Source organism: Oncorhynchus gorbuscha, linkage group LG03 (assembly GCF_021184085.1).
Source record: "Oncorhynchus gorbuscha isolate QuinsamMale2020 ecotype Even-year linkage group LG03, OgorEven_v1.0, whole genome shotgun sequence".
Lineage (NCBI taxonomy): Eukaryota > Metazoa > Chordata > Actinopteri > Salmoniformes > Salmonidae > Oncorhynchus > Oncorhynchus gorbuscha.
In genome coordinates this window covers 16,024,368-16,047,101 of record NC_060175.1, presented here as the reverse complement: position 1 = coordinate 16,047,101, position 22,734 = coordinate 16,024,368, and the positions used below count along the sequence as shown (strand labels likewise).

Below are 22,734 nucleotides of genomic sequence, written 5' to 3'. Positions count from 1 at the left end.
AACACACACGCCATCACTCCCACACCTTTTCTCTCTCTCACCTAGTGACCTTCTGCTGACCACCATGCCGTCCACCAGGGGGACGACCATGCTGAACTTGCCCAGGGCCCCGTGCAGGCGGATCCGGAACAGGCCAGTCCTCAAAGGGTGGACGAAGATCACCTGCACATCCTGACCAGATGACGTGGGCCTGAAAGGAGGAGGGGAGGGTTGGACATGCATAGAGAGCGAGGCAGATAGGAAGAGGAGGAGAGCAGAAAGGTGGAAGTAGAACAGAGCAGATATGATACACTGTCTCCGCTGCAGAGGAGCTATGAGCACCTCTTACCAGTCTGCTTTATGGAGGTCAGCCACCATCCAGCTGGCCTGGCTTTGTTCCTATACGGTCTCTAGTTCAACCGTGCATTGCCTTGCTCCTGTATTCTGTTCTATATGCTGCCCTGGCAAAGACTTAGTCCAGGCCACTGACCTACACAGCTTTGTCTCCTCAGCTAAATGAACATCACAGATAATCATACAGCCGGAAATAACTTTTGGATATCAGAGCAGCGGTAACTCACCAGCATTACGACCAGGAATGCAACTTTCCCAAATTGGATCCTTTGTTCGTACCCCCCCAGGGAAATTGAACGGAGGTATATCCGACACCACTCGCCACTTCTGAGTATATTCACTCTCCGGACAATGAAGTAGACCAGCTCAGGGCGAGTATCTTCTTCCAGAGGGACATCAGGGATTGTAACATCCTCTGTTTCACATAATCATGGCTCTCTCGAGATATACTGTCCCTGTCCATAGAGCCAGCTGGGTTCTCAGTACATCACACAGACAGGAATACAGAACTCTCCGGAAAGATGAAAGGCGGGGGTGTATGTTTCATGATTAACCAGTTGACCAGTGCTTCTACACCTGCATTGCTTGCTGTTTGGGGTTTTAGGCTGGGTTTCTGTACAGCACTTTGAGATATCAGCTGATGTACGAAGGGCTGTATAAATAAATTTGATTGTGATAACATACAGAAACAAAAGTGCTATTGTTCACCTGACCTAGAATACCTCAATCGAATACCGACCGTATTACCTTCCAAGATAAGTCACAGCCGTGTATATTCCCTTCAAGCCGATACCACAACGGCGCTCAAGGAACTTCACTGGACTTTATTCAAATCACATATGAGGCCGCATTTATTGTAGCTGGGGATTTTAACAAAGCAAATTTGAGGAAAACCCAACTGAAGTTCTAACACATTGACTGCAGCACTCGTTTTGGTAAAATACTTCACCACCGCTACTCCCCCTTTCAAAATGCCCACAAGGACCTCCCACGCCCTCCTGTCGGCAAATCAGATCATGATTCCATTTTGCTCCTCTTTTCCTATAGGTAGTAACAAACAAGAAGTACCCGTGCTAAAGTCTATTCAACGCTGGTCTGACCAATCGTAAACCATGCTTCAAGATTGTTTTGATCCCGCGGACTGGGATATGTTCCAGGTAGCCTCTAGGAATAACATTGATGTATACATGGACACGGTGACTGAGTTCATCAGGAAGTGTATAGGGGATATGATGTCCCAGATGTGCTCAATTGGATTCAGGTCTGGGGAACGGGCAGGCCAGTCCATAGCATCAATGCTTTCCTCTTGCAGGAACTGCTGACACACTCCAGCCACATGAGGTCTAGCATGGTCTTGCATTAGGAGGAACCCAGAGCCAACCGCACCAGCGTATGGTCTCACAAGGGGTCTGAGGATCTCATCTGTGAAGAGCACAGGGCGCCAGTGGCAAATGCCAAACGTTCTTCACGATGTTGGGCTGTAAGCACAACCCCCACCTGTGGACGTCGGGCCCTCATACCACCCTCATGGAGTCTGTTTCTGACCGTTTGAGCAGACACATGCACATTTGTGGCCTGCTGGAAGTCATTTTGCAAGGCTCTGGCAGTGCGTCCTCCTTCAACAAAGGCAGAGGTAGCGGTCCTGCTGCTGGGTTGTTGCCCTCCTACACGTCTCCTGATGTACTGGCCTGTCTCCTGGTAGCGCCTCCATGCTCTGGACACTACGCTGACAGACACAGCAAACCTTGCCACAGCTCGCATTGATGTGCCATCCTGGATGAGCTGCACTACCACTGGTGTGGGTTGTAGACTCCGTCTCATGCTACCACTAGAGTGAAAGCACCGCCAGCATTCAAAAGTGACTAAAACATCAGCCAGGAAGCATAGGAACTGAGAAGTGGTCTGTGGTCTCCACCTGCCGAACCATTCCTGGGGGTGTCTTGCTAATTGCCTATAATTTCCACCTGTTGTCTATTCCATTGCACAACAGCATGTGAAATGTATTGTCAATCAGTGTTCCTTCCTAAGTTGATAGTTTGATTTCACAGAAGTGTGATTGACTTAGAGTTACATTGTGCTGTTTAATTGTTCCCATTATTTTTTTGAGCAGTGTATATATGACTGGAGTAAAGGACAACTCTCTGGTCTTGGTGGTGACATACTCTGAGCTTCTACCTGGCAAAACAGAAGAGGACAGAGCACCTTTAGGAGGTCTATCTTTTCTAGGAGTTTTTCCTTGTCAGTTGGATAGGGAGTGATTTGAGACAGGCCTGCTCGTTTAAGGGTTTAATCACCCATTTCTATTGAACCATTAGGTCCAGTTTGACCATTAGGGAGGATTTGAGACAGGCCAGTTTCCAGTGATGGATTGACTAAAATGCATGCTTATGGATAGGAGAATTTGAGACCATTTAGTGAAAAGTTTCATGTTGACTAGTGATGGATAGGGAGTGATTAGACAGGCTGTCAGTGTTGACTAGTGATGGATGTATTTGAGACAGGCTGTCAGTGTTGACTAGTGGTGGATAGGGAGTGATTTGAGACAGGCTGTCAGTGTTGACTAGTGATGGATAGGGAGTGATTTGAGACAGGCTGTCAGTGTTGACTAGTGATGGATAGGGAGTGATTTGAGACAGGCTGTCAGTGTTGACTAGTGATTGATAGGGAGTCGGCAGTGCAGTAACCTTGTGGATGTGCTGCTGTTGGCCGTGGTCTCCACTCCAGTGCTCGTCTCTACCAGCAGGTCAGCCAGAGGAAAGTTATCTACAACACAGGAATTCGACATACATGGCAGTTCAAACCTCTCGTTGCACACAACTTATCAAGGTGCAGGGAAATCAGTCATTTCAGAAATATGAAGACATTCCTTCAGAAAAATAAACATTTAACAACTCATTAAGAGTTGTATCTGATAGTAACATGTCTGTAAGGACATGCCTGTAGTAAAAATGTCTGTAAAATATCTGTAAGGACATGTCTGTAGTTTCTACAGATCTGATACACTGTTTCTACCAATAGTACAGATATCTCATGACTAGATAAGACTTGAGTTCCGCTGGATTTCATAAAGAACCAAAATGGCAGCCAAAAGAGTCCAGTTTCAGCGTGAAGCAGCAGGAAGGTAGCCTACCGATATCGTCGTAGCGCTCCACCCAGACCACCAGTACTTTGGTCTCAGGGCCCATTAGAGGGATAGTCCTGCCAGGAGGCATCTTCTTAGACTTCACCGTGGGACTCTAAGAGACAGAAAATAGTGGAAATCACGTGAACAAGCTTGATCAAAGAAAACTACAGGCTAAATTCCTCCTTAAAGCAGCTTTAAGGCCTCAACACAGTTGTATTTAAACCTTTGCATAGTGATCACCATTCACTAACCACAGCCATGCAAGTCTCGAGTCCCTGAAGGCAAGAATGAAAACCAGAAGTGTTTTAGCCCTCCAGACATGAATTGAAAATCCCCGGGGTAGGATTTGGGTTTAGGTCACTGATCAGGTCGGTCGGTCTGAGGAAAATAATACTAGTATACTGTTCACATTTAGACACTGGTATAGTGCTGGAGAGAGCGCTAACGATGTTAAAGTGCTATAATAGTCTGCGGTGTGTCTTACCCTCTGCCCAGGGGCCACGTTGTCAGAGTGGTTGGGGAAGAGGTCCAGTGTGAGGTTGGACTGTTTCAGCAGGCTGGGCAGCAGGTCCATCTGAGAGTCTGGCTCTCCCGTAGGGAAACTGTTCTCTGATGACTCCGCTACAGAAACAAAACAAAGACAAGTCTACAACCCAAACTGCACCCACTCCAGGTCACTCCTCAACATCTATAACTAGTAGAAATTATTTTAAAAAACCTGCTTTTTCATATAACTGCCCCTTTTCTGGCCTGCAAATTGCATTTGACGAACAAATCGGTCCTAAAAGTAAACTGTACAGCACTCTGCTGAATTTTGAAATCACGATGTGGCCCGCCTCGAGACAAGATGAGACACCCTGCCCTATGTAATGCCAGTTCCATAGCGTTTCTTATTCGACAGGTTCCGGTAGTACCTCCGTGTATTAGTATGTTCTCTCTGTTAAGTGCCTAATGAATACCACCCTGCTTAATGGCTACCTAATGAATACCACCCTGCTTAATGGCTACCTAATACAATTACAACGCTCCACAACACTATCTAATATAATTACAACGCTCTAGAAAAGAAAGAAGATTTGTAAAACAAATGAGGGGAAATCCATAAAAGACACACAGTGGGGATTTCCTTACGGAGAACAGCGGCTTTGGGATCCATGAGAAACAAAGAGAAAGATGAGGAGAGAATAGAAAAAGTGAAGGCTTAAAAAGGAGAGATGAAGAATGTACTGTAGAGAGAATAAGACAGGAGGATTGGAAACTGGGATGAGGAGTGAGAGAAAAGTAATGAGAAGTGAAGATGAGAGAGGGATGAGGCCCACCGGTGGACTCTGTGAGCGAGGGAACGACGAAGGCAATTTCGGTCAAGGCGTCTGCATAGTACAGCACCCGCTTCTCTCCGTTGAACACGCCCCCACCCGTGTCTCCCAGGGTGACCATGTCATCTGTGAGGACAGAGAACAACTTCATTATTACTGTATAAAAAAAAAAATTACTAGAAAAAAAAAATATATTAATGATTTGGCACGATAATGTGAAAAAAGTATAGAAGGGGTAGGGCTGGTTGGGTGGGGTCTACCTCCCACCTGGTGGGTTGCTGTCTACATTATTGTTGTTGTTCATGTTGATGGACCAGCTGGTGTAGACACTGCCTGTCCAGCCCGGGTGCTGCCCCACCTCCACGGGCCAGCCCAGCGACAGCAGGAACTCCAGGAAGTGGTGCTGCACGTTGGAGCTAGACTCCACGTTCCTCAGGATCTGGTATGGGACAGAGTGATAGAGACAGACAGAAATGGAAATGAATGGTCAAGTCTTGTCTATAAATTATTTTACATGGTCCAAAACTATTTTAAACTTTTTTAAAAAGTGTATTCTCCTCTCCTAAATTACCTGATATGAACTGGATAATATTAGGGAGTATTCACTCTGGGTAATATCAGTTTCAGATTGCCCTCTACAGACTCTTAATATCAGTGATAAATTGATTGCCCTCCCCTTAACCCCGTTGAACCTCCCCAGATAATAAATTTCCCCTGACCCCGTTGATTGCCCTCCCCTTAACCCCTGATTGCCCTCCCCTTAACCCCGTTGATTGCCCTCCCCTTAACCCCGTTGATTGCCCTTAACCCCGTTGATTGCCCTCTAACCCCGTTGATTGCCCTAATAACCCCGTTGATTGCCCTCCCCTTAACCCCGTTGATTGCCCTCCCCTTAACCCCGTTGATTGCCCTCCCCTTAACCCCGTTGATTGCCCTCCCCTTAACCCCGTTGATTGCCCTAACCCCCCTCCCCTTAACCCCGTTATTGCCCTCCCTTAACCCCGTTGATTGCCCTCCCCTTAACCCCCCTCCCCTTAACCCCGTTGATTGCCCTCCCCTTAACCCCGTTGATTGCCCTCCCCTTAACCCCGTTGATTGCCCTCCCCTTAACCCCGTTGATTGCCCTCCCCTTAACCCCGTTGATTGCCCTCCCCTTAACCCCGTTGATTGCCCTCCCCTTAACCTCGATGACCAGTCACCTCCTGGCTGCTCTTCTGGCCAGCCTTCATGTAGAAGAGGAAGACTGTGTCACAGGGCCGGCAGGGCAGCAGGTCCAGGTAGCTCATGTCATCAAAGAAGCCAGGCAACCCAGAGTCCAGTGCAATCAGGTGGGGAGGTAGGCGACTGTTGCCGGGCTCCTGGAGGGCAGGAAACAAAGTTAAATGTGATTGGCTGGTTTAAATCAGGTGATTTAAGGGCCAGTTTAACTGCGCTATTAGTTTGACTATATTTTATAACATCTTGCAGGGTTGATTGCATGCTTTCCTGCTAATACTAAGGATCCTTGAAGTAGTCACTGATCTAACAGGATTGGATAGGTGAAAGCAAAAGGTTCCACTACATGCATGTCACGTAGCTTTTCTGTTTCAATCCCTTCAAAACCGACCCATTCTTTCCTCTCCCCTTCCTTGAATTGTTCCCCTCCACTCTTCCCTCTCCTTTCCTTTCCTTTCCTCTCCCTCCACATCCCCCTCCTCCCTCTTCTCCCCTCCTCCCTTACCTTGTTCCCCTCCACCCCTCCCTCCCCTCTCCCGCCTCCCATCCCCCTCCTCCCTCTTCTCTTCTCCCCTCCCCTCCCATCCCCCTCCTCCCTCTTCTCCCCTCCTCACCCCCTACCTTACCTTGTTCCCCTCCACCCCTCCCTCTTCTCCCCTCCTCATCCCCCTCCCTTACCTTGTTCCCCTCCACCCCTCCCTCCCTCCTCCTTGTTCTCCTTCCCCTCATCCCCCTCCTTTTCTACCCCCCCCCGCCTTCTATTCCCACAGTACCTTGAGAGCCTCCAGCGACAGGAAGCCAAAGTGCGACAGGAAAAGGCGGGCGGTCTGGAACTCTTGAGAGGGCGGTGGGGGCTTGCAGTCCGTCAGCGGGTCTGGGAAGCTCTTGTTGCACCAGCGCTCCTCGCTGCTGTGCTCCAGTGTTGTTTCATACTCAGTCTGCTTAGCCATCACACAACACAGCTTGTTGTGCTGCATCTCCAGCTGAGAAGCAAAGAGAGAGAGGGCAGAAAGAGAGAGGGGGGGCAGGATGATGTTGCCTATTGACATTTGAGAAGGTCAGTTTTGTTTATGTGTCTCCTCTCAAAATGGTGGTTAAGAGAGGGTAAGCACTGATCCAAGATCTGTGTCAAAGGACATATGAGCTGCCTGGGATCCTGTGGTGTAGTTAATTCTGAACAGGAAGTTATTGTAGCAGTAGAAAATAGTATTAGTAGAGGGCCTCCCGGGTGGCGCAGTGGTCTAGGGCACTGCATTGCAGTACTAGCTGTGCCACCAGAGACTGTGGGGACGCGCCCAGGCTCTGTCGCAGCCGGCCGCGACCGGGAGGTCCGTGTGGCGACGCAAAATTGGCATAGCGTCGTCCGGGTTAGGGAGGGTTTGGCCGGTAGGGATATCCTTGTCTCATCGCGCACTAGCGACTCCTATGGCGGGCTGGGCGCAGTGCACGCTAACCAAGGTCGCCAGGTGCACGGTGTTTCCTCCGACACATTGGTGCGGCTGGCTTCCGGGTTGGATGCGCGCTGTGTTAAGAAGCAGTGCGGCTTGGTTGGGATGTGTTTCGGAGGGAGGACGCATGGCTTTCGACCGTCGTCTCTCCCTAGCCCGTACGGGAGTTGTAGCAATGAGACAAGATAGTAATTACTAACAATTGGATACCACGAAATTGGGGAGAAAAGGGGGTAAAAAAAGAAAAAGCAAATAGTAGTAGTCATGGTTGAAGGCCATACCATACAAGATCACTCCCAGGACAAATAAGGCATTTGAGTTGTGCTAGCATGTCCCATTGCATAATTACATATACCCAATCACATCAAACCACACCCCCAATCCCCTCATCAAAACCACCCCTGAAACCCCCACACACCTAACATGAACAAATCTTCACAAAACCCTCATACTCCCACAAAACCAATACAGTGCACACCCAATCCCTAGCCCCCAAACATAAACAACTAACATCAAAACCTCTTTCCCAGCATGAATTATATGTATTAGTGAAACATGTCCCATTTGTGTGAGGACAACTCCCACCCAGATCACTGTCCTTCAGCGTTGTACGTGTTACGAAGAGTTTGGCTTGTCAGTTGAGAAACATTGCATTCCACAAATCATTTTCAGATAGACCCCGATTCATTGACGTGGAGGAGTTCAGTGAAAATAACAGTCTAAAGTTAGCCTACATTTTGTTTATCATTTATATGCTAGTTGTACAAATCTGGGCCATATTCATTAAGCTGACCTTGGATCCATCTTTTATTTATTCATTAATAACAGGGGGACCAGATCCTAGATACCCGTTTTGAGGCGCTTTGTAAACCCTGGCTGATGAAAACACTACCTCTACTCTGCAATACAATCCTCAGAGTCGCAGTCTACTGCAGAGATCGCCTGCAAAGTAGTGTCATACTTTCCAGGTCCATACCCAAACAGTTCGAACTACTAATTCTGAAAATTACTCTCTCCAGAAATAAGTCTCTCACTGTTGCCGCCTGCTTACCGACCCCCCTCAGCCCCCAGCTGTGCCCTGGACACCATTTGTGAATTGATGGCCCCCCATCTAGCTTCAGAGTTTGTTCTGTTAGGTGACCTAAACTGGGATATGCTTAACACCCCGGCCGTCCTACAATCTAAGCTAGATGCCCTCAATCTCACACAAATCATCAAGGAACCCACCAGGCACAACCCTAACTATGTAAGTAAGGTCACCCTCATAGATGTCATCCTGACCAACTGGCCCTCCAAATACACCTCCGCTGTCTTCAACCAGGATCTCAGCGACCACTGCCTCATTGCCTGTATCCGCTACGGTGCCGCAGTCAAAAGACCACCCCTCATCACTGTCAAACGCTCCCTAAAACACTTCTGTGAGCAGGCCTTTCTAATCGACCTGGCTCGGGTATCCTGGAAGGACATTGACCTCATCCCGTCAGTTGAGGATGCCTGGTCATTCTTTAAGAGTAACTTCCTCACCATTTTAGATAAGCATGCTCCGTTCAAAAAATGCAGAACTAAGAACAGATACAGCCCTTGGTTCACTCCAGACCTGACTGCCCTCGACCAGCACAAAAACATCCTGTGGCGGACTGCAATAGCATCGAATAGTCCGCCGCGATATGCAACTATTCAGGGAAGTCAGGAACCAATACACGCAGTCAGTCAGGAAAGCTAAGGCCAGTTTCTTCAGGCAGAAGTTTGCATCCTGTAGCTCAAACTCCAAAAAGTTCAGGGACACTGTGAAGTCCATGGAGAACAAGAGCACCTCCTCCCAGCAGCCCACTGCACTGAGCTATCTAACCTCCAATCGAGCTTCAATGCCATACAACACTCCTTCCGTGGCCTCCAACTGCTCTTATACGCTAGTAAAACCAAATGCATGCTTTTCAACCGATCACTGCCTGCACCCGCATGCCCGACTAGCATCACCACACTGGATGTTTCCGACCTTGAATATGTGGACACCTATAAGTACCTAGGTGTCTGGCTAGACTGCAAACTCTCCTTCCAGACCCATATCAAAAATCTCCAATCGAAAATCAAATCACGAGTCGGCTTTCTATTCCGCAAGAAAGACTCCTTCACTCACGCTGCCAAGCTTACCCTAGTAAAACTGACTATCCTACCGATCCTCGACTTCGGCGATGTCATCTACAAAATTGCTTCCAACACTCTTCTCAGCAAACTGGATGCAGTTTATCACAGTGCCATCCGTTTTGTCACTAAAGCACCTTATACTACCCACCACTGCGACTTGTATGCTCTAGTCGGCTGGCCCTCGCTATATATCCTTCGCCAGACCCACTGGCTCCAGGTCATCTACAAGGCCATGCTAGGCAAAGCTCCGCCTTATCTCAGCTCACTGGTCACGATGGCAACACCCATCCGTAGCACGCGCTCCAGCAGGTGTATCTCATTGATCATCCCTAAAGCCAACACCTCATTCGGCCGCCTTTCGTTCCAGTACTCTGCTGCCTGTGACTGGAACGAATTGCAAAAATCGCTGAAGTTGGAGACTTTTATCTCCCTCACCAACTTCAAACATCAGCTATCTGAGGAGCTAACCGATCGCTGCAGCTGTACATAATCTATTGGTAAATAGCACACCCATTTTCACCTACCTCATCCCCACAGTTTTTATTTATTTACTTTTCTGCTCTTTTGCACACCAATATCTCTACCTGTACATGATCATCTGATCATTTATCACTCCAGTGTTAATCTGCAATATTGAAATTATTCGCCTACCTCCTCATGCCTTTTGCACACATTGTATATAGACTCCCCTTTTTTCTCTACTGTGTTAATGACTTGTTAATTGTTTACTCCATGTGTAACTCTGTGTTGTCTGTTCACACTGCTATGCTTTATCTTGGCCAGGTCGCAGTTGCAAATGAGAACCTGTTCTCAACTAGCCTACCTGGTTAAATAAAGGATAAAAAAAAAATAATAATAAAAAATTAGGGCAATGGAGAAAATTATTCTAACATGGACGGACCACCGATGCTAACCTACCTCCTCATCTACAATATCGTGCAGGTCTGGAATGCTTAGGTCCGCTTTCACAAATGGAATTTTGTCCACTTCTTCAGGGAAGGGTCTGTGTTTGACGTTGAACCGGATCCCCACATCATTTTTGGGAGTGGGCCGGCTCTCTGGGACAAACACCTGCTACAGAGAGAAGAGAGGGGAAGAGAAAGGAGAGATGAGAGAGACTTATGAGAGACACATACCTCTGAGAAAGGAGCTAGGAAGACTCAACAAGAAACATGAGCTGACATCTGATCAGTTAGCATGGTTAGAAGCTCTACAATGAATATCAATGCCCTGACGCAGACATGTTTTCACCAAACAGGTCTGGGACCAATATCAGGAATCATTGTTAATTTTGAATGAGAATATTGCACTACTTGACATTACTAGTGTCTCATTAAAGCTATGTGAAAAAAGCTGCTTTATAACAATGGAGTTGCTAGTTAAATTAGATGTTAATGTAAACCTGGACACTAATAGAAATGTAGTGACCATATCACCATAACTAATCTAAAGGGTTATCTACCATGTGTTACCTTGTGGCTAGCGTGGGCCTCCCTGGGCTGATGGAAGAGCTGCATAATGATCTACCATGTGTTACCTTGTGGCTAGCGTGGGCCTACCTGGGCTGATGGAAGAGCTGCCTAATGATCTACCATGTGTTACCCTGTGGCTAGCGCGGGCCTCCCTGGGCTGATGGAAGAGCTGCCTAATGATCTACCATGTGTTACCTTGTGGCTAGCGCGGGCCTCCCTGGGCTGATGGAAGAGCAGCCTAATGATCTACAGTGTGTTACCTTGTGGCTAGCGTGGGCCTCCCTGGGCTGATGGAAGAGCTGCCTCATGATCTACAGTGTGATACCTTGTGGCTAGCGTGGGCCTCCCTGGGCTGATGGAAGAGCTGCCTAATAAATCTAAAGGGTTATCTATTGTGCGTTACCTTGTGGCTGGCACGGGCCTCCCTGGGCTGATGGAAGAGCTGCATGGTCCAGGCGTGTCTCCCGGACATCCCCCTGATCAACATGGTCACGGACGGACAGGGATCTGCTGACAGACACACAGACACACACAGGGCAACCAGGTCAAAAGGGTCTTTCTCATTCGACACCATACAGAAGAACGACTTTGTTTTTTTTTGCGAAAAGTTGAAACATATCTAAGTTGCATGCTCTAATGAAAACGACCCAAGACTCATTCTTATTAGCTATCAGTCTGGTATCAGTGAACATGTTGAGGACTGATAACAGGTGGGAGGATAACTGACAGCATGTTGAGGATAACTGACTCTGTTCGTTGCCCAGCGGCTGCTCCAGCATGGCCAGGATGACAGAGTTGTCCAGGACAAAGTAGCGGAAGTTCTTGTGACTGGTGGAGGTCAGCCTGGAGTACTTGATCAGGGTGTCCTCGTTCAGCAGGCTGCAGGGGGAGGCGGGGCCACTAGGCGACGGGAACGCCCCCAGGACTTGCATTATACTGTCAGGGAGCGCAAAGAGAGGGTTTCCACTAGTTACCACAGCCACAAAGTAAAAAAATGAGCTAAATCATTAAAATGTAGAAAACAAAAATGTGCTTTTTGGTCTTAATTTAAGGGTTAGGTGTAAGGTTAGCAGTGTGGTTAAGCTTAGGTTTGAAATCACATTAAGAAGAGAAACTAGAAATAGGCAGGGTTTAAGACTCTTTGGCTACTAGTGACTCCAGAGGTGCAGTACTGACAGGGAGAGTACAGAGAGGATGAGGAGTGACTCCAGAGCATATATATATATATATATTTTAGAGTGATCCAGAGGTGCAGTACTGACAGGGAGAGTAAAGAGAGTGTGCAGGGTGACTCCAGAGTGCAGTACTGACAGTACAGAGAGGTAGGAGTGTGGTCCTTCTGTAGCTCAGTTGGTAGAGCATGGCGCTTGTAACGCCAGGGTAGTGGGTTCGATCCCCGGGACCACCCATACGTAGAATGTATGCACACATGACTGTAAGTCGCTTTGGATAAAAGCGTCTGCTAAATGGCATATATATATATATATTATATTTTAGGAGTGACTCCAGAGGTGCAGTACTGACAGAGAGAGGATGAGGAGTGACTCCAGAGGTGCAGTACTGACAGGGAGAGTACAGAGAGGATGAGGAGTGACTCCAGAGGTGCAGTACTGACAGGGAGAGTACAGAGAGGATGAGGAGTGACTCCAGAGGTGCAGTACTGACAGGGAGAGTACAGAGAGGATACAGAGAGGATGAGGTGACTCCAGAGGTGCAGTACTGACAGGGAGAGTAAAGAGAGGATGAGGAGTGACTCCAGAGCTACTGGGAGGAGGACGGCTCGTAATAAATGGCCAGAACGGAGCCAATGGAAGGCATCAAACACCTGGAAACCATGAGTTTGATGTATTTGATACCATTCCACGAATTCAGCTCCTGTCATTACCACGAGCCCATTCTCCCCAATTAAGGTGCTGCCAACATCCTGTGTTCCAGAGGTACAGTGCATTGGAAAGATAGAAAGGATATACCAGGCAGAAATCCCCACTATAATACATTTCAGACACTGAATAGTATTTGAATAAACATGTAAACCCTGAATAAATAATAATAAATTAGTCAACGTATATTGTAATTAGACATAAATACTTCAGGTAAAATGATTGCAAACAATTAAAAGCTACGGCCTGATTGGTATATACATTTTTGGACTTAAATGATTGATAGTCGTTGATTGTGGGGACAATACGACAATTAAATGCCTCGTGAGCTTAGTTCAACTCTTTCGCTCAGCAGAACCCCAAAAATAAAGGTTGTTTTACTCCATTGTTTGCCAACAATGTATTTGTAAACAAACATGGTATAGCTTCTAAAACATCTTATTTTCTTCAGTCCCATCCTTCAGCTGATTACCAAAACAAGTGGTAGGTTGACCGACTCCTTTAAAGAGAGAGACTTTAAATGGAGTAAAAGGTTTCAATTTCCCCATGTCCTTATAACACCTCATATCTTTAACCTTTGTTCTGTTACATCACACAGTCCTTGGCGATGTTCTCAAAACGTTCCACTGACTACACCTGTTCCATGTATTGGTTCACCAAGACCAGTGTGTATATAAAGAAGGGGACTGAGCCTAATAGACTACATTAGTTCTGAAGAGGCATGGTTTACTGGTGTTGCTGTTCTGTTTGGGGAATGGAGAGAGTGGAGGGGTCAGAGAGAATGACATTACTCAACAGGGTCAGAGTGAAGGGGGAGAGAGATGTTGAACAGTACCAACGAGCTGGACATCTGGACTAAGCTGAAGGAGCGGAGAGACATGGTGGTGGATCTGAGGAACATGGGGACCAGACTGACAGCCAGTGAGAGTCATGTGGAGGACCAGAGTGTGGAGCTGAGGGTCACTAATAATGAACTGCAGGCCTCCCGAGTGGCACAGTGATCTAAGCCACTGCATCACAGTGCTAGCTGTGCCACTAGACATCCTGGTTCGAGTCGAGGCTCTATCACAATCGGCCTCGACCGGAAGACCCATGTGGCGGCGCACAATTGGCCCAGTGTCGCCTGGGTTAGGGGAGGGTTTGGCCGGAGGGATGTCCTTGTCCCATCGCGCACTAGCGACTCCTGTGGCGGGCCGGGTGCAATGCACACTGACACAGTCGCCAGTTGTACGGTGTTTCCTCCGACACATTGGTGCGGCTGGCTTCCGGGTTAAGAGGGCATTGTGTCTCGAAGCAGTGCAGCTTGGTTGAGTTGAGTTTCGGAGGACGCACTGCTCTTGACCTTCGCCTCTCCTGAATCCCTAAGGGAGTTGCAACGAAGGGACAAGATTGTAACTACCAAATTGGATACCACGAAAAATAGGGAGAGAAAAGGGTAAAACAAACAAATCAAACAAATCAAACAAACAAAACGAACGAACAAACAAGAACAAGGTGGAGGAACTGGATAGAGAGAACACAGGTATAGTGAGGCAGCTACTTACTTTAGCACTGTGATTTAAGATTAGGAAAACAGTGGTCTGTTTCCAGAGCGACAGCCAGGTGGAGGAACTGAAGAGACAATGCATGTATGAACAACACCCTGTAGAGCCTTTTAATCTATGAACTAGATTATAAACGTCTACACTCTTGTTTGTGATTAATATATTGTGATAGTATTAGTGACATTGATTACTACTAGGTAGGCCCAGAGGCAGTGGGTAGGCCTATGTAAATGTGATGTGACTAGAATTGTTTTATGATTTTAATTATCCCCATGTAGCATATTTAAACAATGATCAATATGGTTCTGTATCTTTCAGCCTTTGGGGTAAGGTGTACAATCAAACATGGTATAATGTGAAGGTACAGTGCATTTGGAAAGTGTTCAGATCCCTTGACATTTAGTTACATTACAGCCTTATTCTAAAATGTATCAGCATCTTTTTTTCATCAATCCACACACACACACACACACACACACCTTATTCAGACCCTTTGCTATGAGACTCAAAATTGAGCAATCGGGAGAGAAGGTCATTGGTCACGGATATGATGTCACAGGAAGGCCATAAAGATCATCAAGGACAACAACCACCCGACCCACTGCCTGTTCACCCCGCTATCATCCAGAAGGCGAGGTCAGTACAGGTGCATCAAAGCTGGGACCGAGAGACTGAAAAACAGCTTCTATCTCAAGGCCATCAGACTGTTAAACAGCCACCACTAACATTGAGTGGCTGCTGCCAACACACTGACACTGACTCAACTCCAGCCCCTTTAATAATGGGAATGGATGGGAAATGTAAAATATATCACTAGCCACTTTAAAGAATGCTACCTAATATAATGTTTACATACCCTACATTATTCATCTCATATGTATACGTATATACTGTACTCTAGATCATCTACTGCATCTTTATGTAATACATGTATCACTAGCCACTTTAACTATGCCACTTTGTTTACATACTCATCTCATATGCATATACTGCACTCAATACCATCTACTGTATCTTGCCTATGCCGCTCTGTACCATCACTCATTCATATATCTTTATGTACATATTCTTTATCCCCTTACACTTGTGTCTATAAGGTAGTAGTTTTGGAATTGTTAGCTAGATTACTTGTTGGTTATTACTGCATTGTCGGAACTAGAAGCACAAGCATTTCGCTACACTCGCATTAACATCTGCTAACCATGTGTATGTGACAAATACAATTTGATTTGATTTGACCAAGAACCCAATGGTCACTGACAGAGCTCCAGAGTTCCTCTGTGGAGATGGGAGAACCTTCCAGAAGGACAACAATCTCTGCAGCACTCCACCAATCAGGCATTTATGGTAGAGTGGCCATGACTGTCCGCATGGAAACAAGATTCTCTGGTCTGATGAAACCAGATTTGAACTCTTTGGCCTGAATGCCAAGTGTCACATCTGGAGGAAACCTGGCACTATCCCTACGGTGAAGCATGGTGGTGGCAGCATCATGCTGTGGGGATGTTTTTCAGTGGCAGGGACTGGGAGACTAGTCAGGATCGAGGGAAAGATGAACAGAGTAAAGTACAGAAAGATCCTTGATAAAAATAAAAATAAAAACTTGCTCCAGAGCGCTCAGGACCTCAGGCTGGGACAAAGGTTCACCTTCCAACAGGATAACAACCCTAAGCACACAGCCAAGACAACGCAGGAGAGGCTTCGGGACAAGTCTCTGAATGTCCTTGAGTGGCCCAGCCAGAGCCCGGACATAAACTCCATCTAACATCTCTGGAGAGACCTGAAAATAGCTGTGCAGCGACACTTCTCATCCAACCTGACAGAGCTTGAGGATCTGCAGAGAAGAATGGGAGAAACTCCCCAAATACAGGTGTGACAAGCTTTTAGCATCATACCCAAGAAGACTTGAGGCTGTAATCGTTGCCAAAGATGCTCCAACAAAGTACTGACTAAAGGGTCTGAATAGTTACGTAAATATACTTTCAGTTTTGTATTTATAAATTAGTAAACACTTCTAAAGACCTGTTGTTGCTTTATCGTCACTATGGGGTAGGGTGTGTAGATTTAAAATCAATGTCCCCCCCCCCCAATTTTAGAACAAGGCTGTCAGGTAAAGAAATGTGGAAAAAGTCAAGGGGTCTGAATACTTTCCAAATGCACTGTATACACCCCTTCAAATGAGCGGATTCAGCCATTTCAGCACGTTGCTGAAAGGTATATCAAATGGAGCACACAGCCATGCTGTCTCCATAGACAAACATTGGCAGTAGAATGGCCTTACTGAAGAGCTCAGTGACTTTTAATGTGGCACAGTCATAGGGATGACACCTTTACAACAAGTCAGTTTGTCAAATTTCTGCCCTGCTACAGCTGCCCCAATCAACTGTAAGTGCTGTTACTGTGAAGTAGAAATGTCGAGGAGCAATAACGGCTTAGCCGCAAAGTGGTAGGCCAACACATGCTCGCAGAACGGGACCGCAGAGTGCTGAAGAGTGTACAAATAGTTTGTCTGTGGTTGCAACACTCACTACAGAGTTCCAAACTGCTTCTGGAAGCAACGTCAGCACAATAACTGTTCGTCAGGAGCTTCATGAAATGGGTTTCCATGGCTGAGCTGCTGCACACAAGCCTAAGATCATGTAATGCCAAGCATCAACTGGAGTGGTGGAACCAAAAAATAAATGCATAGTGCAAACTAACGCTTGGTGGAGGAGGAATAATGGTTTGTGGTTGTTTTTCATGGTTCGGGCTTGGCCCCTTACTTCCAGTGAAGGGAAATCTTAATGCTACAGAATACAATGACATTCTAGACAATTCTGTACCTCCAACTTTGTGGCAACAGGTTGGGGAATGTCCTTTCTTGTTTCAGCATGACAATGCACCCATGCACAAAGCAAGGTCCAAACAGAAATGGTTTGTTTTGCGATCAGTGTGGAAGAGCCCTGACCTCAATCCCATCGAACACCTTTTGGGAAGAATTGGAACGCCGACTGCGAGCCAGGCCTAATCGCCTAACATCAGTACCCGACCTCACTAATGCTTGAGTCTGAATGGAAACAAGTCCCCGCAGCAACGTTCCAACATTCAGTGGAAAGCCTTAGAAGAGTGGAAGCTGTTATAGCGGCAAAGAGGGGAACAATTCCATATTAATGCCCTTGATTTTGTAATGAGATATTTGACAAGCAGGTGTCCACATACTTTTGGTCATGTAGTGTGTGTGTGTGTGTGTGTGTGTGTGTCTGTGGTAGAACGCTCAGGACCTCAGACTGAGGCATACATGCATAATCCAGCCCGCCCACCCCAGTCCTGAGCACTCTACACACACACACACACACACACACAGGAGTGATGGGGAATATACCAGGGCATTCAATGAATGCATTCAACTCAAATCATAATGAAAAACAATTGTCAATACCTTCAAACCATGAAATGTATTTCAATGAATTCTCTTAACTGTTGAAATGGAATTGCCCTAAACCCCTCTACTGTGGATTGAATTGTGGTTTACCACCACCTGCTGGTGTACTATGGTATTACCATAAAGTCCCTCCAAAGTGTTGACCTCCATCTTTGCATATGAATCCCTGATCACAGTCAATATCAAGGACTAGTAAATATGTATGGAACTCAGAGATGCAAAGCAGACTTTTTATTCTGCTATGCATAATGCAAACAAACAAACATCTTCCAAATAATTGATTCTCAGGAGGAAGGGCCTTGATCCTTCCATTGCCATTTTGTACCTTTTGACTAAAGGTGTCATCTTCCATATTTTATAGTGAGTGGATCAATGTATCACTGAATTACCACGACATCCAGGCTCCAATAGGTGTGGAGACTGCATTACCACGACATCCAGGCTCCAATAGGTGTGGAGACTGCATTACCACGACATCCAGGCTCCAATAGGTGTGGAGACTGCATTACCACGACATCCAGGCTCCAATAGGTGTGGAGACTGCATTACCACAACATCCAGGCTCGACATCCAGGCTCCAATAGGGACATCCAGGCTCCAATAGGTGGAGACTGCATTACCACGACATCCAGGCTCCAATAGGTGTGGAGACTGGAGACATCCAGGCAGGTTACCACGACATCCAGGCTCCAAGGTGTGGAGAGGTGTGTGGAGACTGCATTACCGTGACATCCAGGCTCCAATAGGTGTGTGGAGACTGCATTACCATCCAGGACATCCAGGCTCCAATAGGTGTGTGGAGACTGCATTACCACGATATCCAGGCTCCAATAGGTGTGGAGACTGCATTACCGCGATATCCAGGCTCCAATAGGTGTGGATACTGCATTACCGCGATATCCAGGCTCCAATAGGTGTGGATACTGCATTACCGCGATATCCATCCAGGTGGATACTGCATTATCCAGGCTCCAATAGGTGTGGATACTGCATTACCGCGATATCCAGGCTCCAATAGGTGATACTGCATTGATATCCAGGCTCTAATAGGTGTGGATACTGCATTACCATGATATCCAGGCTCCAATATGTGTGATATCCAGGCTCCAATAGGTGTGGATATATCCAGGCTCAATATGTGTGATATCCAGGCTCCAATAGGTGTAGGTGTGATATCCAGGCTCCAATAGGTGTGATATCCAGGCTCCAATAGGTGTGATATCCAGGCTCCAATAGGTGTGATATGTGGATACTGCATTACCACGATATCCAGGCTCCAATATGTGATATCCAGGCTCCAATAGGTGTGTACTTTTTACTACATTTTCTCTGACACCCAAAAGTATTAATTTTTAATGCTTAGAAGGACAGTAAAATTGCCTAATTCACACACTTACCAAGAGAACATCCCTGGTCATCCCTACTGCCTCTGATCTGGATTCACTAAACACATGCTTCATTTGTAACTGATGTCTGAGTGTTGGTGTTTGCTCCTGGCGATCTGTAAATAAAATTTAAAAGGGCAAATTGTGCCATCTGGTTTGCCTAATAAAAAGGAATTTGAAATTATATATACTTCTACTTTTGATATTTAAGTATATTTGGGTAATTACATTTACTTGTTATACTTTTTTTTCTTTCAATTTTACCTTTATTTAACCAGGCAAGTCAGTTAAGAACAAATTCTTATTTTCAATGACGGCCTAGAAACAGTGGGTTAACTGCCTGTTCAGGGGCAGAAGGACAGATTTGTACCTTGTCAGCTCGGGGGTTTGAACTTGCAACCTTCTGGTTCCTAGTCCAACGCTCTAACCACTAGGCCGCTCCACCAGCCGCCCCGCCGCCTCCGCTCCCAGCCGCCCCGCCTCCACGCTCTCCCGCCCACGCCGCCTCCACGCTCTAGCCGCCCCGCCCCTGCCGCCCACCACGCTCTAGCCACTAGGCCGCCCCGCCGCCTCCACTAGCCACTAGGCCGCCGCCGCCTCCCGCCACCAGCCGCCCCGCCGCCCACGCTCTAGCCACTAGCCGCCCCGCCGCCTCCACGCCTAGCCCAGGCCGCCCCGCCGCCTCCACGCTCTAGCCACTAGGCCGCCCCGCCGCCTCCACGCTCTAGCCACTAGGCCGCCCCGCCGCCTCCACGCTCTAGCCACTAGGCCGCCCCGCCGCCTCCACGCTCTAACCACTAGGCCGCCCTGCCGCCTCCACGCTCTAACCACTAGGCCGCCCTGCCGCCTCCACGCTCTAACCACTAGGCCGCCCTGCCGCCCCTTGTTGTACTTAAGTGGATACTGCATGATGCCCAACAAGGTATAAATAGGTGTGGATACTGCATATAACCCAATGGCTTTGACGAAGTAAGACATTTGCGAACAAAGTTATTGTAAACAAAAACTGTATAGCTCCAAAACATGGTTAAAACTATAATTTCGACCTCAGAGGTCCACAAAAACAAGAGGCAGGAAGGCCATTTTGTAGTTTAGCTAAAGGGGCAATATGCGGTTTAAACAACAAAGCAGTGCAACCATAACTTTTGGTGAACAGCTAAGGAATGGGGCCTGAGAAAATAAATCACTCTCAAATTCATAAAACAGAGCTTTGGATGCAAGGACTGACCATCCATAAAACCCAAACATGTTTTAGAAGCATGTTTTGAGGCTCTACAGAAAGTAGTCCCTGTACTTAAACCCATCTAAATTTAGGGCAGCCATGTTTTTGAGAGCAAAAGCAACACTATTGCAGTTGTCCATAGGTATATATTTCCACAAATCTGCAGTAGCAAAGATGATCTACATACTGACCAGGGAAGAGCCCATTCTGTTATCGACAGGAAATTGTGACAGACCAATCAGGACTCATCTCTTGTCATGTCCAATCACCCTGTATATCTCAGCCAATCATGACTAGCCAGGAAGGATCCTTTCTGTCTCCCTGTATAGCAGATTCCTTTCTCCTTGGTTAAACTAGGCTCATCATTTAATAACATTTATATATTTATGGATCCCATACAAGTTTGTAAATAAGGCACATGAAAGTTCTCATGTTCAAGAAGGCATTTATGGGGGGAAAAAAATGTAAGAATACAAAATCATTCTAATGGCCCTACTGTGAAGTAGGAACTGGCATCAAACTCCTCAAAACTTGTAACATATCATTAAGTCCAAAAACGGATGTACCAATCACAGATTGCCCATTAAAGAGAGCACTAAAAGGTAATGCAGCTTAATAAGAATTTTTCCCTACAGAACCATTATTCCTCTCAGGTGGCCTCACCATGACAAGGTGGCCTCAGCAGCATCCTTCACCCTCATGGAGGCCGGGTTGTGCTCCTTGTCCCCTTTGTAACGCACTTCCTGGTCACCCGTCTTGGACTTGCTGCCCGATATGCCCAGTTCCACGATCTCCAGGACCTCTATCAAACAGTCCTGCAACAAAACACTATGTCATTGCATGGCACAAAAGTCACCTGGTGAGTTTAGAGTGTTCATATAAGTCAGAGAGGACACAAAAAAAAATTCAAATGAAATCACGCAATGATGTCAAACGGAGGATTTGTGACTATTTGAACGATTCATGATTCAAAGGGAAGATATGACCTACACTTTTCAAAATTCAAGAAAAGGTTGATATTTTCTTCTTTAGCGATAAACCGTGTGAAGTCTAAAAGGTGGCCGTGCATAAATATGGCAGCCTCCATGCAATACCACAAATGCCTTGTTTTATAAGTTTGCTGTATTGCAGCTTGCTCTCCGTTACTCTTTTGCATCTGCATTAGCACATGAACTGTAGTTCACAGACACAAGCAATTTCAAACAACTAAACAGTGGATGGAGCTGATTTCTTCCATCTTTATGTACCTTGGTCATTCTCAGATGGACAGTAGGGACACAGATTAAGCCTCGTCCTGGACCAAAACACACTCAAAATAAATAAAGAAGGAAATAGCAACCTGAGTAATTGTGGATCAAATGCCTTTGAATCATTTGTTATTAAGATGGCTTTTTAGTCCAGTAGCCTACTGGGCTTAATCTGGGAGACCATCCCCAGTAGTAGTCCAGATAGAATGTGTTGTGGTCCCTTCTACCTTTTCATTGAGCATGTCAGGGTGTTCTGTCAGCCACACACACAGACACTGGAAGGCTGCCACGATCATAGAGTGGAGGTCTCTGGAGTGGAGGGGGGCAGGCCGGCTGCACTGGTACACGATGTAACCACACACCGAGCTGACCGCACGTTTACGGTCTGCAGACTCCACACTCGTCCTCACCTGAGGAGGAGGGAGAGCCAGCAGTGTTTAATGAACGACAACTGAAAGGTCTGTTGTAGAATCTCCTGGCTCTTACTCGTCTCCATTGCGGTGTTCATTATCATAGCCTTTTCATAGTTGTCTGGCCACCTCATACCGTTTGTGGTTTCCATGACAATTACTAACATGGGAAAGGAAAGAAATGCCGGCTTTGTTGTCCACCATCACCTTACAATGTAGGGTTTTAAATTTCCTTTAAATGGACATTGTAGGGATCGTTGATAGGACCAAGTGGGCATATGGAGCAAAAACGGTGGGTTTAAAACATTGCAAGCCTAATGAACAGGACCATGGGGCTTTACCTTGGCCAGGCCGGCTAGCAGCTCCAGAGCGGCCAGGGAGATGCTCATGTCAGGCCTCCACTGGGAGTTGAGTCTCTGGGTGACAAGGTGGATGCTGCGGATCAGCAAGCCGGCCGCTGCATCTGTATGGAGAGCTAGGGATATGACCCCCCAGAAGAAAACGCCATACCACGCCATGTCACACAACCACGAGCAGAGAAGGAAAGCTGGGGTTAGTAACTACTGGACCAG

General features: G+C 46.8%; 1 protein-coding gene across 15 annotated transcripts in view; it reads right to left on the bottom strand.

Annotated features, from left to right (window-relative positions):
• The window catches only part of LOC124026383 (ral GTPase-activating protein subunit beta-like), a 54,440-nt gene that overhangs the window by 2,950 nt on the left and 28,756 nt on the right, over positions 1-22,734 (bottom strand). For 7 of the 15 annotated variants that reach the window (XM_046339430.1, XM_046339408.1, XM_046339432.1 and 4 more), the window contains 14 exons: positions 22,504-22,637; positions 21,980-22,162; positions 21,169-21,320; positions 11,781-11,989; positions 11,457-11,560; positions 10,500-10,655; positions 6,762-6,971; positions 5,973-6,131; positions 5,041-5,212; positions 4,777-4,899; positions 3,942-4,078; positions 3,464-3,569; positions 3,018-3,096; positions 42-190 (listed from right to left, as the gene is read on the bottom strand). In XM_046339430.1, the coding sequence (XP_046195386.1) occupies positions 42-190; positions 3,018-3,096; positions 3,464-3,569; positions 3,942-4,078; positions 4,777-4,899; positions 5,041-5,212; positions 5,973-6,131; positions 6,762-6,971; positions 10,500-10,655; positions 11,457-11,560; positions 11,781-11,989; positions 21,169-21,320; positions 21,980-22,162; positions 22,504-22,637 (2,073 nt within the window). Of the gene's footprint in view, positions 1-41; positions 191-3,017; positions 3,097-3,463; positions 3,570-3,941; positions 4,079-4,776; positions 4,900-5,040; positions 5,213-5,972; positions 6,132-6,761; positions 6,972-10,499; positions 10,656-11,456; positions 11,564-11,780; positions 11,990-21,168; positions 21,321-21,979; positions 22,163-22,503; positions 22,638-22,734 lie in introns of all 15 variants that reach the window. The other 8 variants (XM_046339436.1, XM_046339441.1, XM_046339433.1 and 5 more) reach the window with 7 other exon arrangements.